General features: G+C 47.0%; 1 protein-coding gene and 1 pseudogene across 2 annotated transcripts; one reads left to right on the top strand and one right to left on the bottom strand.

Annotated features, from left to right (window-relative positions):
* Nucleotides 1–3,057: 3,057 nt before the first annotated feature.
* Nucleotides 3,058–10,626, bottom strand: LOC309858779 (small ribosomal subunit protein uS10 pseudogene; annotated as a pseudogene). The gene is made up of 2 exons: nt 10,592–10,626; nt 3,058–3,443 (listed from the first exon to the last, which is right to left on the bottom strand). The product of its transcript is annotated as a small ribosomal subunit protein uS10 pseudogene (transcript).
* Nucleotides 10,627–11,147: 521 nt separating this feature from the next.
* Nucleotides 11,148–16,080, top strand: GSDMC (gasdermin C; the record flags this gene model as incomplete). The annotated part of the gene is made up of 7 exons (XM_082719075.1): nt 11,148–11,208; nt 11,291–11,362; nt 11,990–12,025; nt 13,634–13,773; nt 14,114–14,243; nt 14,715–14,788; nt 15,712–16,080. 7 exons carry the CDS (start codon nt 11,148–11,150, stop codon nt 16,078–16,080), a joined length of 882 nt encoding a protein of 293 aa, XP_082575201.1.
* Between the last annotated feature and the right edge of the window lie 628 nt (nt 16,081–16,708).

The raw sequence follows: 16,708 nt of genomic DNA, 5'->3' as shown, positions 1-16,708 counted from the left end.
TTGGAGGGGGCTGAGCTCAAGAGGGACAAGTGGGACACGGCTTTTGAAAAGATGCCTGTGTTTGCCGTGTTGACCACAGACACAGTGGGGCAGGAAGAGCAGAAGGAGGGAGTCTCATTAGGAAGGACTGCAGGGACCCCTCACTGAGCTGATGGGACATGGGGCCAGGGTGCTGGCCCAGGGAGCCACGAGAAGCGGTCGGGTCCTGGTCTGTGTGGAAGGTAGAGCCAACATCTACCAAGAGAGTGGGGTGGCGAGGTGGCCCCCAGGGCTACTCAGAGCTCTGACACTCAGAGTGAGTCAGGAAGGTGACATGCATACATCAGCAGACTCATTGTGAAATGGGCTGTGTGCTACAGAGGGGGATGCGCCAGGGCAGCAAGGCGAGGGGAAACAGGAGTCCTGGCAAACAAAGGGAAGCTGGCTTGCGGATCCAGACAACCGGTTCTGTCTGCATGTGTCACTACTACTGTGATCTCAGCGAGCTTGTAAGGGTAAGGCTATTTTCCATGTGTCTCTCTCTCTCTCTCTTTTATTTTAAGATTTTATTTATTTATTTGATGGAGAGAGAGCAAGCACAGCAGGGGGAACAGCAGACAGAGGGAGAGGGAGGGGAAGGCTCGCAGAGCAGGGAGCCCAATGTGGGGCTGGATCCCAGGACCTGAGCCAAAGGCAGACGCTTAACAACTGAGCCACACAGGTGCCCCTCCACGTCTCTTATTTTTCGATGTTTAAACTGTGCGTTGTCACTCTCCCCACAACGAAAAGAGTCTCTGTGCTGGGGCCTCTGCCCTACTACCCTCCCTGTCCCCAGCACGAAGATGTGCAGCGAATGTATACCTGGAACCTACAAACTGTAGCCGGCACTCAGTAACTGTCTAGGGAAGGACTGCCCCAGTGAGCTTTGGGCAGCTCTAATTATTCACAGACAGTGGGGAGAGACTGTGGAAGAGAGGAGAGAGGAAGAATAACAAATAGGAATAGGAAAGTAGGAGGCAGAGAAGGAGTGAGTCAGAGAGTGAGAAGTCGGGGTACGAGGGGGAAAGAGGGGGAGGAGGGGGGAGTAGAGGGAAGGGGAAGGGAAGGGGGGGAATGGGGAGGAGAAGTGGGGGAGGAAAAGAAAAAGAGCAGAGGGGAAAGGAGGGGAGGAGGAGAAGGAGAGGAAGGGGGAGGAGGAGGAGAGAAGCGATCTCCTGAAAAGCTGCGGAAACGGCTAACCTGGAGAGGTAACTGGCGGAGAGTTTTGAAGACAGCAACATGTGCTGTGCGAGGGCCGCCACCTCAGTTCCCCTGCGTCTCAAGTAAACGGACATCACTCACTCTTGGCCGCTCTCGCCGACGATGAGAGCTTAAGAGCTTCCTGGTGATAAAGGGCAAAAGTCCAAGAACGCTCTTATGGGCTGTGGCAAGAGGGATGCAGAGCCGCTGAAGGGACAAAAACAGCTGAGTGCGCTCTACACACTTAGGACTCTTTCCAGAAGGAATCTGGAGCTTTTCCTCAAGCTTCTTCTCAGGCTTTTCTAGACCACTGCGTCCCCAGCCCCCCGTGGATCAGCAAGCCTCACCTGCTGCTCGCTGCTGGACCTGCCCTTGCCGCCCTGCCTCCAGAGGGCTCTAGGCTGCTCCGGGAGAGAAAACAGGGAGCCGGGTGAGTAAAGCTATCAGTCACTTCACCGAGATGATCTTTGCTCGAAGCCACATCCGTTCGAAGCCTAATCAAGAGAAACAGAAAAACGCAGGGTTCACCATGATGTGGTTTTGGAATATGGATGAGGTCTGATGGGGTGGGGTCCAGAGCCTACAACCAAGAAAAAATTCTTGAGACACCTCTGGGGCAAAAAGGTGGTTTTATTAAAGGTGGTTCTATTAAAGCTGGGGGACCGGACCCAGGGGCAGTAAGAGCTGCTGCTCTGGGGCTGTGAGCGGTGACTGATTACACAGCAAGGACTTAACAATCAGATCCTAGGGGGCTTCCTGGATGAACGTCACACAGATCCTACCCAGAAGTGGGGGCAGGGGGGTGGGAGTACAGGGGGCGGTTGCTGAGGGTCAGCTTGCCTTCTAACCCCCTCATCAGTAGTACTTCTTCCTAAAGTTCTCCTTAATAAAGGAGAATTCCAGATAAATGCCAGTGTGTAAGGCTCAGGGATGTATGTATCTTTGATACACTTTTATCCAGGTCCATTCTCAGAAAAATCTTTTGTTCTCGTCACTTTCTCTCGCCCACTGACCTCTTCCATGATCCACTTCCGAGACCCACACTAGATGGAAATGAAAGTCATAGCAAGGATTTTACAGGAATTGTTGAAGTTCTGTTTCTATTCAGCCAATAAATATTTAATAAATATTCAATAAATATTCAAAAGTTGAATTCTGTCTAGCTGGGAAACCCTATCCCTATTTCCAATTTGTGGTCTGCAAAATTCACTTTGCATTTTCCCCTCTGCAGCTATGAAATATTCATTAATGCCTTCATCTACAGTGCACTGGTTTCAATTTCCACTTATACACAGATAACTAATTTACATCTCCAGGGCAGGTCTCAGCTCTAAGCTCCGATCTGTGATCTGTAAGACTGTTTGGGGGGTGGTTATTTTGAGGATTTTATCCTTTTTTTTTTTTTTTTTTTTGGCTTTACTGAGGTATAACTGACAAACAAAAACTGTGTATGTTTAAGTTTAAGGCGCATAACTTGATATACTTTGTGAAATCTTGGCCACAACCAAGCTAATAAGCATATCCATCACCTCACATAATTACCGTTGTGTGTGTGTGTGTGTGTGTGTGTGTGTGTGTGTGTGTTAGGAACACTTAAGACCTAGCTTCTTGGCCAATTTCAAGTATATAATACAATATTGCTAACTGCAGTCACCACACTGTTTATTAGATCTCCCAGATTTTTTGTCTCTTATAACCAACACTTAGACCAACGTCAGTCCATTTCCTCCTTCCTCGAGCCCCTGGCCACCACTATCCTACTCTCTGCTTCTACAAGTGCGGCTATTTTTTATTTTTATTTTTTTAACAACTGATACTCAATTCATTAAAAAGGTTGATTTAAGCATCTGCAATGGTGGCTTCAGCCTCAACTCCTGGCCCAGTACCGATGGAAGTCACCTGTTTAACCGTCTCAGAAGGACTGTGCGAATCCATGGGTCTCTTGTGGATCCTCATCTGAAGACGATCTCAAGTCTTGGAACTTTCACCATGATGAGTTTTTCTTGTAGTGATTTTCAGACTCTTGGTGGGCATCTGAACTGGTCCTTTCACTCTGAGAATTCTTTTCCTTTGTGCCTCTGATCAAGTCAGTACTTAGCTTTTCGAAAGATTTACGTTGCAGCCGGTGAGAGTAATTCTATTTCAAGGAATCACCCGCCTCTGGTTCCACGGGTGTCTTCCCCATGTCTTTAAAAGCCGTGGCTGCTGTGTGGGTTTCTGACGGGCTTGTTCATCCGTGTGAGCAGACAGTCGTGAGTCAGGGGCAGGAGAGGGGCGTCCAAGCCTCTACTGTAGCCGAGACCATGTCTTCCTCAAAGAGCAGTGTGGCTCTTTTAGATTTCACACATGAGTGAGACCTTGCAGTACTTATCTTTCTGTGTCTGGCTTTTTACTTAGCATAATGCCTTCCAGATCATCCATGTTGCTGCAAATAGCAGAATTTCATTTTTTTAAGCCTTAAAAATACTCCAGTGTGCGTATGCAAATTTCACACCTTCTTCATTCATTCAACCATCAAAGGACACTTAGGTTGTTTCCATATCTTGGCTATTGTGAATAATGCTACAACGAACTTGGGAATGCAGATAGCTCTTTGAGATATTGTTTCATCTCCTTTGAATATATGCCCAGAAGTGGGATTGCTGGGTTTTAAGGCAGTTTTTTTTTTTTTTTTTAAGATTTCATTTATTTATTTGACAGACGCAGCGAGAGAGGGAACATAAGCAGGGGGAATGGGAGAGGATGAAACAGGCTTCCACCAAGCAGGGAGTGCGATGTGCGGCTTGACCCCAGCACCCTGGGATCTTGACCTGAGCCGAAGGCAGACGCTTAACGACTGAGCCATGCAGGCACCCCTAGGTAGTTCAATTTTTAATTTTTTGAGGAACTTCTATACTGTCTTCCATAATGGCTATATTAGTTTATATTCCCACCAACGGTATGCAAGAGTTCCAATTTCTCCATAGCCTCACCTACACTTGTTAATTTTTTTTCCTCTCTTTTTTTAGAGAGCAAGAAAGAGCACGCAAGTGGGGATGAGCAGAGGAAGTGCGAGAGAGAGAATACCAAGTAGGTTCCATGCTGAGTGAGGAACCTACTCAGGGGCTTGATCTCATAACCCTGAGATCATGACCTGGGCTGATATCAAGAGTCGGATGCTCAACTGACTGAGCCACCCAGGCACCCTTTAATTTTTGTCTTTCTTTTTTTTTTTTTTTAAAGATTTTATTTATTTGAGAGAGAGAGATCATAAAGAGGGGGAACAGCAGGTAGAGCTATAGGGAGACCTGCTCCCCTATAGGCAGAGTCCCATGTGAGGTTTGATCCCAGACTTTCAACTGACTGGGCCACCCAGGCACCCCTTGTTTTTTGGGTTTTTGTGTTTTGTTTTTTATAATAGCCATTCAACCAGATGTGCAATGTCATCTCATTGTGGTTTTGATTCGAATAGCCCTGCTGATTGGTGATGTTGAGCCCTTTTTCATATACTTGTTGGACGTTTGTATGTCTTCTTCGAAGAAATGTCTATTCACGTCCTTTGCCCAATTTTTAATTGACTTATTTGGTTTTTGCTATTTATTTGTGTGAGTTCCTTCTGTATTTTGGATATTGACCCTTTATCCAACAGATGATTTGCAAACATTTTCTCCCACTCCATAGGTTTCCTTTTCACTCTTTTGATTTGTTTCCTTTGCTGTGCAAAAGCTTTTTATAGCTCAGTGCAATCCTACTTTTCTGTTTTACTCTTGTTGCCTGTGCTTTTGGTTTTATATCTGTGAAACCATTGCCAAGACCAACGTCCTGAAGCTTTTCCCCTATCTTTTCTTCTAGTAATTTTGGACTTTCCGATCTTACATTTAAGCCTTTAATCCAGTTTGAGTTCTTCTGTGACTAGTGTAAGACAGGGCCCAATTTCATCTTCTGCATAGGCACATCCAGTTTTCCCAGCAGCATTTGTTGAAGAGACTAGTGTTGAAGAGATTATCCTTTCCCCCACTGGATATTCTTGGTACGCTGTTGAAAATCAGCTGGCCATAAATTTATTATAAAGTATGAATCTATTCTGTTCTTTTGATCCATATGCTTGTTTTTATTCCACCCCCATATTGTCTTGATTACCGCAACTTGTAATACACTTAAAAACAGAAAGTGTGATGCCTCTAGCTTTGTCTTTTTTTTTTTTTTTTTTTTTAGATTTTATTTATTTATTTGACAGAGAGAGCAAGAACACAAGTAGGCAAAGAGGCAGGCAGAGAGGTAGGGGAATGTAGGCTCCCTGCTGAGCAGAGAGCCTGATGCCGGGCTTGATCCCAGGACCCTGAGATCATGACCCGAGCCGAAGGCAGAGGCCCAACTCACTAAGCCACCCAGGCACCCCAACTTTGTTCTTTCTCAAGACTGCTTTGGCAATTGGGGCAGGCGTGTGGTTCCGTATAAATTTTATAAGTTTTTTTTTAATTTCTGTAAAGAATATCATTGGGATTTTGATAGGGTTTATACTGAATCTGTAGATCACTTCTATCTGTATAGACATTTTAAAAATATTAAGTCTTCTGGTCCATGAACATGAATGTCTTTCCATTTGCTTCTCTTGTTTGATTTTGTTAAGCAATATTTTGTAGTTTTCAGTACATTAATCTTATATCCCTTAGTTACGTTTATTCCCAAGTATCTTATTCTTTCTGGTGCAATTGTAAAGGGGATCACTTTTAAATTTTCATTACAGACAGTTTGCTGTTAGTGTATAGACATGCAACTAACCTGTCTTGATGTCGTATCCTACAAATTTACTAAATTTGATTATTAGTTCTAACAGATTTTTTTATGGGGTCTTTAGAGTTCTCTGTTTATAAAATCGTACCATCTACAAACAGGGACAATTTTAATTTTTCTTTCCTGATTTGGGGACTATTCATTTCTTTTTCTTGCCTAATTGTTCTGGCTAGGACTTTCAGGACTATGATGAATAAAGCTGACATCGTTGTCTTGTTCCCGATATTAGAAGAAAAGCTTTTTTTTTTTTTTTTTTTTTTTGCCATTGAAAATGTTAGCTATGGACTTGTCAAATATTAATGTTTATTATGTTGAGGTACATTCCCTTTATAGTTCTTTGAAAGTTTTTATCATGAACAGGTCAGGTGTTCCATTTTGTCAAACACTTCTGCATCTATTCAGATGTGATTTTCATCACAGTATTCCCCACAGCTGTTACCAGGGCACCAGGCAAATGGGGCCTGGAGTAGAACCGCAGTTGGGTCTCAGAATTGAAATGGGGATGGACTTTGTCTTCAGCACTGCAGACCTTCCCCATCTCCCCCATCCTGGATTTTTCAAGTCAAGCTGCACAACCACCTTCTAGGGACAGTCAGCCCACCAAGCCCAGCTGAGCTGGTCATGAACAATCACCCAGCATCCACCCACTTCATCACACTTTATCCACCCACTCCACGTGCAGTGTGCGTAACCGGCCTGGACGACGGGACTTCCCCAGCACTGTTCTCAATCACCTGGCCTCGCTGACGTCCAGCCTCCTTCTGCTGAGAGGCCCTAGTACTGAAAATCTATAAACTACCCTAATAGGACAAAAGTAATTTTGGAAAATGCAGATGTCTTTCATCATATGAGATGCACACCCTCGAACCCTGTCAGAGAATGGGGACCCCGCCACTGTACATAACAGAGAAGATGTTCTGTTGCCCTAAGCCACCTAACCTATAAGCAGTATCTTCCTACACATTGAGAGCTCACCTGTCAAGTTCCAAACACTTTCTACCCCATCCGGGTTCTTAGAAGAGTAACCTAGAACAACCCAAGAAGGCATCCCTTTCCCACTATGACCTTTCTCTTCCCATCTACCCCAGGAAAGTGCTGGATCCAAAGCTGTTACTGATGGTGAAATCCCAGGACAGAGGAAACAATTTCTATGTGGTGACAGAGACCGTGGAGCTGACCCAGACTACTGAGCTGCATGACAGCGGAAGTGTGACTGCTACAGGAAGTTGCTCAATCCCTTGGACTCTTTTGGTCAAGGTACATGGTTGTCCCTGTTGTGGGTTGGGGACACTAAGAGCACAGCCAGCCAGCCTCACTGTCCAGGGGCTTTGCAGTCCATTAGGACCCATCTTTGGGGGTGGAATGAATAGGGCTAGTATTTCCCACTTCTCACGTGCCTGACTCCTGACCTGAGAGTATGTTCTAACATCCTCATTTTAGTATCTTAATATATGAGATTATTCAATATTGATAAAATAGAAGATAGACTTAATTATTGGTGATTATACTTTGCTTTGGGTAAATAATAGATTCTGGATCCTCTAAAGCATGGCTGTTCTACTTCATACAAGTGGGGCTCTGTGGCTGCAGAAACAAGAGACCACAGTACAAAACTTCAGCAGTTGAAATATCCTAAATAATGGCAACCCCTGAGTAGAAAGTGTTCTGGACTGAGATTAAATATCTCCAAACACATCTGATGTACTTAAGTAACCGTGTTTAAAAAATGGCTTACACACCTCAGTTTATCAAATATTAAGTCAACATGAACCATGATTCAGGAACATATAAAGTTTGTGTATGTGAGTTATAATGGACATTTACACACAATATATTTCATATGTAACTTGTCCTCACTTAAGAGATTTAGGAACTAAAACAAAACAAAAACTGAGATGTGCGCTAACGTTCCAAGATCTGTGAATGAACCCGAAAGGAGAGCAAGGCGCCACCCAGTGTTAAAGAAGTCTGAAACAAAACTCCATCCAGCTGGGAGGACAGTCCCCTGGTCAGCTGCTTTCCCACCTGTTCGGACGGGTGGACTGGGTTTCGTGAGGACAGAACACCCTGTGGCACCTCGCACAGGGTGACTGCTCAGCGGTGTGTCCGGCCACCGCCCCAGCTGTTCACAACCAGTGCCATCTAAGTGTGGGCTCTGGGGCTGTGACATCGAACAGTCTGTATGTCACCCCGGGTTCATGGCTGCCTCAGTTTCCCATGCCGTTGATTTGCACTTGACTCTCTTAGGTAATATTTGATTTGCCAGGACAAAGAGTAGGGCTGAATTCTGGAGAAGCCATTTACTCACTTGGCCGCCTGAGGACAGTATTCTTGTTTCTGAGATAGGGTTCCCTCATCCATAAAATTAAAATATGACACGTCCGTAGAAGTCCACTACAATATGTATTAACAATCAGGTCTCTAGAATATAGTAATTACTACTCCATGGGATGGTTCATTTTACGTTGCCGCTGTGACTGGTCCATGATACTTGGTTCAGTGTTACTCTGGGTGTGTCTGTGAGGGGGCTTCCAGATGAGCTTTGAATGGGCAGACTGGTAAAGCAGGGTAAGTGGGCCTCCTCAGTCCACTGAAGGTATGCACAAAACAAACATGGAGAAAGACTAAGTTCACTCTCGGCCTGAGTGTCTTTCAGCTGGGACACTGTTCTGCCGTCAGACTGACTTACACTGTGAGCTACACCAAAGGCTCGCCTGGTTCTCAGGCCTTTAGATTCAGATGAGAACCATATCATAAGTTCTCCTGGGCCTGCACATCTTGGGACTTCTCAACCGTTATAACTGCATGAGCAGATCCCTCACAATAAAGCCCTTTAGACAGATAAATATACAGACAGAGAGACAGAGAGCCTAGTGGTGCTGTTTTTCTGGAAAACCCAGACTGATATTCTCAGTAAAGTTTGTCAGCTTTTCGCTTGATTTGAAGACAGAGTGACAATTTCTAAGCTCTTTATGTACCAGACCAGAAACCGGAAGTCTGGCATTTTTTTAAATAGAAGTCTACATTTTTTTTTAATAGAAAAAACAAAATATAATAATCAAAGAAATATCCCCCCCCCAAAAAAAAGTAAGGAAAATGTTAATTTTAAAATAAAGAGGGTTAGTCCTGGAGATCCAAAATGTGAATAACAGGAGTTCCCGAGAGAACGGAAACACAGTCAGTCAGTCACCCAGGAAATAATACAAGAAAGGCAGGACCGGAGGAATGTGCTTCCGGATGCAAGGACCAACAGGAGGCCAGGTTCATGGGTCCACATACACCACAAAACCTACGTGCGAACTATCAGGATATTTGCTTCCAAAAGAAAATCAAGAATATCTCTAAAAAGGGAAAACAAGAGTCATTTTCCAAAAAGTTACAGCTTAGAATTCTATGTCCAGTCAAAATAATGCTCAGGTGTGAGAGTAAAAGAAGGAAGTCTTCAGAAATGCATGATCTCCAAAAATGCAACCCTACATCCCCTGGGAAGATGAGTAAGAGGCAGAGAGGGCACATGACTGACACAAGTAATTAACTGATAAAGGAAAGATCTGGAGTGAGGAGAAGCAGTTTCCCCAAGAGCAAACAATGGATTTTCACGTAGATATTGGGATGTGAACATTTTAGGAGGATGGGGGAAGGATGGGTAGAGCTGGGGAAGGGGGAAGAGTAGGAACCTCCATCATTCAAAGGAGAAAATAACTGGATACACTTAAATCTGAAAAAAAATAATAAATCACTGCAATACAAACATGAACCTGAGAAATATGAAATTAAATACTGGACCAAGAAGGATTATGGGGTGCCTGGGTGGCTCAGTGGGTTAAAGCCTCTGCCTTCGGCTCAGGTCATGATCTCAGGGTCCTGGGATGGAGCCCCGCGTTGGGCTCTCTGCTCAGCAGGGAGCCTGCTTCCTCCTCTCTCTCTCTCTGCCTGCCTCTCTGCCTATTTGCGATCTCTGTCAAATAAATAAATAAAATCTTTAAAAAAAAAAAAAAAAGAAGAAGAAGAAGGATTAAAGAGCAGGACCTGAAAATCAGGACCAAGGGAGAGTGAGAGGAGGAAGATGCTGGGTTCTCTGAGCACGAGCCCGAGTTTGAAGATCACATGCATACGGGACCACACTGCCTGCTTTCTCTCCCCAGGGTCAATGCCAGGGAGAGGTTCACAAAGTGACAGAGAAGATGCTGCCTCTGTCACAGGGCACAGTGTTGGCCTACAAGAGGAAGCGGCTGTTTTTGAGGAGAATGGCTGGGGTAAGCAGAGGCTGAAAAGAGGCAGCTGGGGAAGGAAGGGGAGAAATGAGAGGGGAAGGAGCATCAGCGTGCTCACGCTTCCACTCGCGGCTCTGCCCACTCACGGAGCAGGCTGAGGACGTTTCCCAGCCGTGGGGGCACACACACACCCCACCACCCACGGCCCCCTCCCGCCCGGCACGGCCTGAAACGCTGCCGGGGGAGATACAGAGACAGTCTCCCACATGGAGAGGGACAAAGAGGGACCCAGCGCAGAGGTGTCCTTAGCACTGGGCGAAGTGCAGCCCCAATCCCATCATCCCTATTCAGTCAAGGACTCACTCAAGCCACTCTCAGCAGTTCACCTGGGGAGCCCCAGGGAGCTCTCCGGGCTCCCCATCGCCTCGGGTCAAAGCCCCTGAGATATCAGCAGGATCCCAAACCAAACTGCAGACATAATGTCCTGGGAGCATAAGGCAGGGCTTTATCTACACCTCTCCCTCCCTCGCTCGCCTCAGTGCCCCAGCACCCTCCCCTCACACACGCATGCCCGCGCGCACACACACACACACAGAGGTACACACACACACACACACTATTCTCTGTAGTATCCTCTCTGCAACATCTTGTCTCAGCACAATTCTCACAGAGAGCGTGAAATCACCCATGTCTTCCCAGACAGGATTGGGAGCAGAAACAGGGAAAGGAGGAGACCTCAGGAGAGTAAGACGAAGAGCACCAGACAGACCATCCTACCCAAAGGAGGAGGGACAAAGCCAATTACCTTTACCTTACAGAGACAGTGCTGCAGTGTCAGAGAGCACAGTGACCAACCAAGGTGCTTGCAGAAAAGGTGGGTTCCAGGCTCTTCTTCAGAGTCAGGTCGGGGGTTCTGAGTTTTAGCCAGCATCACGGGGGACTATGATGGAGGGGTCCCCAGGCCCCACTGAGAAGAGCGGCCACAGGCGGCCTGGAGGGGGCGGTCTGGGGCTGTAGGTGCCGGGCTGTGAAGCAGTCCAGCAGGAATAACCTCGGCTGTCCTGGCCTGACTTCCTCCCACACAGATATTCTCACCCTAGACGACTACAAGCCGAAAACCTTTCCAGGACGCACCTTGGTGTTCAAGTCGGGAGGCTGTAAGCATCTGCTTCGGCTCGGGTCACGATCTCAGGGTGCTGGGGTCCAGTCTCCCATCAAGCTCTCTGCTCAGTGGGGAGTCTCCTCCTCCCTCTCCCTCTGCCCCTCCCCCGTTCGTGCTCTCTGGCTCCTGCTCAGCTCTCTCCAATAAATATAATCTTAAAAACAAACAAGCAAACAAACAAAAACCTTTCCAAAAGGTGAGCTCCAGAGCTGGGCAGTTCTCTGCCTCAACTCAGACCCTGCTGCGCCCTGACCCCCTCTGGATACAAGTAAGAGCCATGCACAGGGCTCAGCCCCCACCCCCCACAGGGAAATCTTTCCAGATTCCTCCACCGCCTCCTACTCTCCCCGGCCTTTGACCTGCACAGGCCTCAGCCACCAGAAAGCCTCCTTTCTCCTTTGAACACTGAGATAGGGTTGTGGGGCTGCGGGGGGTGCTGCCTGGGTCTCCGTGTGCCTAGGCACCAAGTCAACTGCAGTGGTGGGAAGAGGTGAGAAATGCAGGGGCGGGGGTAGGAAGAGGAGGAGGAGAAAGCTGGGCAGAAAAAGGAGAGCGGTGGGGAGGAGGCGAGGGAAGAGGAGAGTAAGGCTTTGGGAATGAGCATTTCTGTTTCTCTTTCCAGCAAAATGGTTCATGGGTTTTATACCGTTCCCAGCAGGTGAGTGGTGGTTTTCAATGCAGGAAGGTGGGAATGTAGCCCTCCATGAGGCCACTTTGCACGAAATCCCCCATGATTGCCTCTGCTGGCCCTACCTGAGGTGGGAGATATGGCCCCTGGGCAAAGGGCAGGAGTAGATGGACAGGAAGGGGTCAAGGAAGTCAGGGGCAGAAGGTCAGAGAAACTGAATGTCTTCAGAAGCTAAGTCTTGGGCAGGGGACGTACTTTCTCTTTCGGACGCCCTCACAAGCAGTCCCCTCCCCCTAATAGGTACGTGTCTGCTGGAGGAGAGCAGGGCGATCTCATTCTGCCCGCATCCGGTCAGCAGGGCAGACTGCCCTGGCCTGACCACCCAGGCCCTAGTGCCTGGCCCTAGCTCTTGTGGAACAGGAAAGGTGCAGGAAGGCCATGGGGTTGGAGGGACGGACCCAGACTGGGGCAGGAAGAGGGCAGGCAAGAGGAAGTGGAGAGAGGACAGAAGCCTCCAAAGTGTCTCAAAAGCCGATCTAAGCAGGAGAAAAGAGATGATCACTTGTGCTTCTCTTTCCAGGAAGAGAATGCAGAGTCCTCCTGTAAGATGAGTATCTACTAAGAGGGAATTAAGGGACTTCCACGGTAGGAAGCTGCAAAGCTGAGAACCGAAATTGGAATTTCCATTCAACTCAGAACACTGAGCTCTTCTTCCAAAGAGATGCTCTTGTCCAATCTGCTTATTCATTCTTTGATTCACTTCTGCCTGCCTGCGACAAACATCCATGAAGAACTCAGTGGGCAACAGGCATTAGAGAAACCCAAAGAGAAACGCCTATGTCACTGCAGCTCCCATCCCGCTGGTCCCTCAGTCAGCAACTCATCTTGAGGCCACCTGAAGTCTGCTAGCAGAAGCAGAGAGCCCCAAATTCTTTCCTTGGTTAACTCTTAAAAAAAAAAAATTATTTATTTGAGAGACACAGGGGGAGAAAGAGAGACAGAGACAAAGAGCATGAGCAGAGGGCCAGGAAGAAACAGACTCACCGCAGAGCAGGAAGCCCGACATGGGGCTCAACCCCAGGATGCTGAGATCATGACCTGAGCCAAAGGCAGATGCCCAACTGACTGAGCCACTCAGGCACCCCAGTTCTTTGGTTAAAACTGTCTGTGGATATAGACGATACAAGTAGAATTACACAATAAGAAGGACAAGTCATGTGCACCCAGTATTACCCCAAGCATTTTCCATATGTAAACTCAATTTAATCCTTTTAACATGCCCATTTAACAGATGTAGAAACTGAGCCCAGGGCACGTAAGATCCTCATCTCTAACGGCCCAACATGAGAATCCATGTTATGTCACGCATGTCCCAGAATGAGGAGCTGGTCATTTTCTCCCACTTTCCATGACCGCTTTCCAGAATCTCCATCCCTTCTCCCTGCTTTCTACCCCTCTCATTTCAGAGCTCAGAGTTAGAAGTCTGCTACTTCTAACCTATTCAGAGCTCAAACATGCCATCCACAGAGATGCTCTTGGTTGATAAAAGGGCTCCTACTGATAGGGAAGGGCTGATCATCCCAGGAATGTTCTCATCAAAGAATTGTACCCATTCTCATTGTTGATTCCTGAGGGCAGAATTTGAGGACCTACGGCAGGAGATTTTCTGGGAATTGGTGGCCCTGTCCCTGCTCTCACAGGACGCTCAGGATGCTATACTCCATACGATCCTGAACATGCTTGGGAACCGAGAGGCTTTGCAGGACCTCATGGATGAGGTGAGGGGTTCTTACAGCTACCTAGAGCTCATCAAAAGTGGTAATGGGGGCAGGTTTAGGAGATGCTGCTACCAAGGCACATGGAGGAGGAGGGACGGAGCAATTCCAGGGGAAGAGGAGAATGTGAGAGATACAGGACACTGGCCCCAAGCACGACAGGGCCAAGGAGTGCAGTCGCAAATACTGAGGCTGCAAGGAATCCCCTGGCACAGGTAAAGTGCCCTGACCTCCCCAACCTTGTTAATCACATACAGCCTTAAAAGACACAGACAAAATTATTTAACAATACTAGTTGTACTAGTAGTAGTATCATACTACCAATAACACCAATCTCCTACAGCTGGATAGGAACCCCTGGGATCCTCCGGATAGCTTTGGTGGCAAAATCTTAAATGAGATGCAAGAGGACATAAGAGACCTATGGATCCAGGAAAGATTTCACATCACTTACCTCCTTGAAGCCATAATGGGTAAGAGTGATCTGGGGGACATGTACGAAAGTCACAAGTTTGGCCGGCAGACCTCATAAAAGCCATGGGTTAGATGCCACTTCTCCAAAACCCTTCAAATATCATGATCTTCATCCTCACATATCACCTCTCTCCAAAGTCTGGCAGGCTTAGTGAGATCAATTTGCCATGTGGACAGAGAACCAGCTTCAGGCCCAGAAAGTGATTGGCCCAAGTTCATCCAACACATCACTGGGTGGATGATTCCAGCCTCTGGCCTCAGGATCCCGTTCTCTGGACCATGTCATGTAGCATCCCAAAGACCATCCCAAGAGTAGAAGGGGGACTTTCTAGTATAGGGAACTTGACCTTCAAGTCCAGTGGATTATTCCTCTGCCTCAGAGTTCCCCTCTCATTGGGTCTCCTAGTTCACAGCAGGGAGAGGAAAATATGACTTTTCATCACTCTTTCCCCAAATGTTCCCAATCCCAGTGCTGAGTGACACCCAACGTGACCTGCTCGCCCAGTCCATGAAGAAGAGGATCCTGCTCCAGCAGCAGGAGCTGGTGAGAAATCCCCAGGGGCAACGTAAGATCCTCATCTCTAACGGGAAGAGGGTGAAAAAACTGGAGTTAAGAATGACTCTGAGGAGGGGCGCCTGGGTGGCTCAGTGGGTTAGGCTGCTGCCTTCGGCTCAGGTCATGATCTCAGGGTCCTGGGATCGAGTCCCGCATTGGGCTCTCTGCTCAGCAGGGAGCCTGCTTCCCTCTCTCTCTCTCTCTGCCTGCCTCTCCGACTACTTGTGATTTCTCTCTGTCAAATAAATAAATAAAATCTTTAAAAAAAAAAAAAATAGAATGACTCTGAGGAAAAAGAGATGATGGAGGTTTCGGCCAGGAAGGGAGACAGGATGCTGCTCCGGCAACGGGAAATCCCTGGCTGCAAGTGCCTCTAGGGAACAGGCCCGGTGGCTATGAGGCTACTTTAGGAGGCTCTCCATTTCCCTGGCAACCCCAGCAGAGGGGCCTGCCAGTTCCAAAATAGCCATATAGGAACCCAGGTTTGGGAACTGAGGGGGTTGGAGTCACATCCCTGCTTTATTAACACAGTTACCACTTGAGAATTGCTCTCTCCTTCTCTCCCCTCATACCTATATGTAAGTACATATGTGGTGCAGACGTATGCATACCCATATACACACACTGCCCGCGTGTACGCACATGCACACACATCTAACTCCAGATGCCACTACTCCACACGAGAAATGCTAGTGTAACCATTTAGCAGATGAGGAACCAATGCTCAGCGTTTTCCAGTAATGTGTCCACAATCACACTGATCACAGGACATGACCAGGACATGACTCCTGGTCCCCTTGACTCCAAAAGTCTTACCATTTTCAGTTACCCAGCATTGACCCTCTTGGGGACAAATTTTCTCTTTCCAACCTTAAACGCTGACCTGTAACATCAGATACTGTTTATTCTAGGTAAGGAGCATCCTGGAGCCCAACTTCAAATACTTCAAGGATATCCCCTTCACCCTCAAACCTGAGCTCCTTGCCACACTCCAGGACGAGGATTTGGCCATCACCTATGGCCTTCTGCAGGAGTGTGGCCTGAATATGGAGCTAAACAGCCCAAGTTCAACCTGGGATCTGGAAGACAAGCAGACCCTGTCTGCCCTGTATGGGACCCTCTCCCTGCTGCAGCGGCTGACAGTCAGTCCAGAGAGGCCTGGCCTCACCGCAGTCTATGTTGGGAGCATCCCTGATGAGCTCAGGGGCCCAAAAGCCACCACTTCTGGCGTTCCGGGTAGCATGGAGCCAGGAATCAGCACACCTGAAGGAACGTTCTGAAGTGACAGATCTGTATCTGGATTCATGCAATTGTCAAAGCTCATCAAACAGTATCTAAAGATATGAGCATTTTGCTATATATTAAAGCTACTCCAAAACAATGTAAACAAATACTGAACTCTAGGAACAGTATGAATTGTTTGGGATGAAATGTACTGGGATCTGTAACTTACTGTGAAATGTATCAAATAATAAGGTGATTGATGAAGGGAGAGATAGATATGTGACCAGGAAGAGGTAGTAAAATGTCAAAAACAAGAGGGTTTTTTTTTTTCTTGAAACATCCAGAATTGCTTCAAAAAATAATTATCCCCCCAAATTATACCTGCATATTGATCACTATGTATTGTACATATTGCACATATGTATGCACATGTACTTTTCCAAAATTGTGCTTTTTGAGCTACTTTAAAGGGAACACTGAGGGATGTCTGGGTGGCTCAGTCGTTAAGCGTCTGCCATCAGCTCAGGTCATGATCTCACTATCCTGGGATCAAGCCCCGCATCAAGCTCCCTACTCAACAGACAGGGGGCCTGTTTCTCCCTCTCCTACTTCTCCTGCTTGTGTTCCTTCTCTTGCTGTCTCTCTTCTGTCAAATAAATAAATAAAATCTTTTAAAAAAATTAA

This window comes from Mustela nivalis (genome assembly GCF_964662115.1).
Source record: "Mustela nivalis genome assembly, chromosome: 2".
In the NCBI taxonomy this organism is placed as follows: domain Eukaryota; kingdom Metazoa; phylum Chordata; class Mammalia; order Carnivora; family Mustelidae; genus Mustela; species Mustela nivalis.
This window is presented reverse-complemented; position numbering and strand designations above follow the sequence as displayed.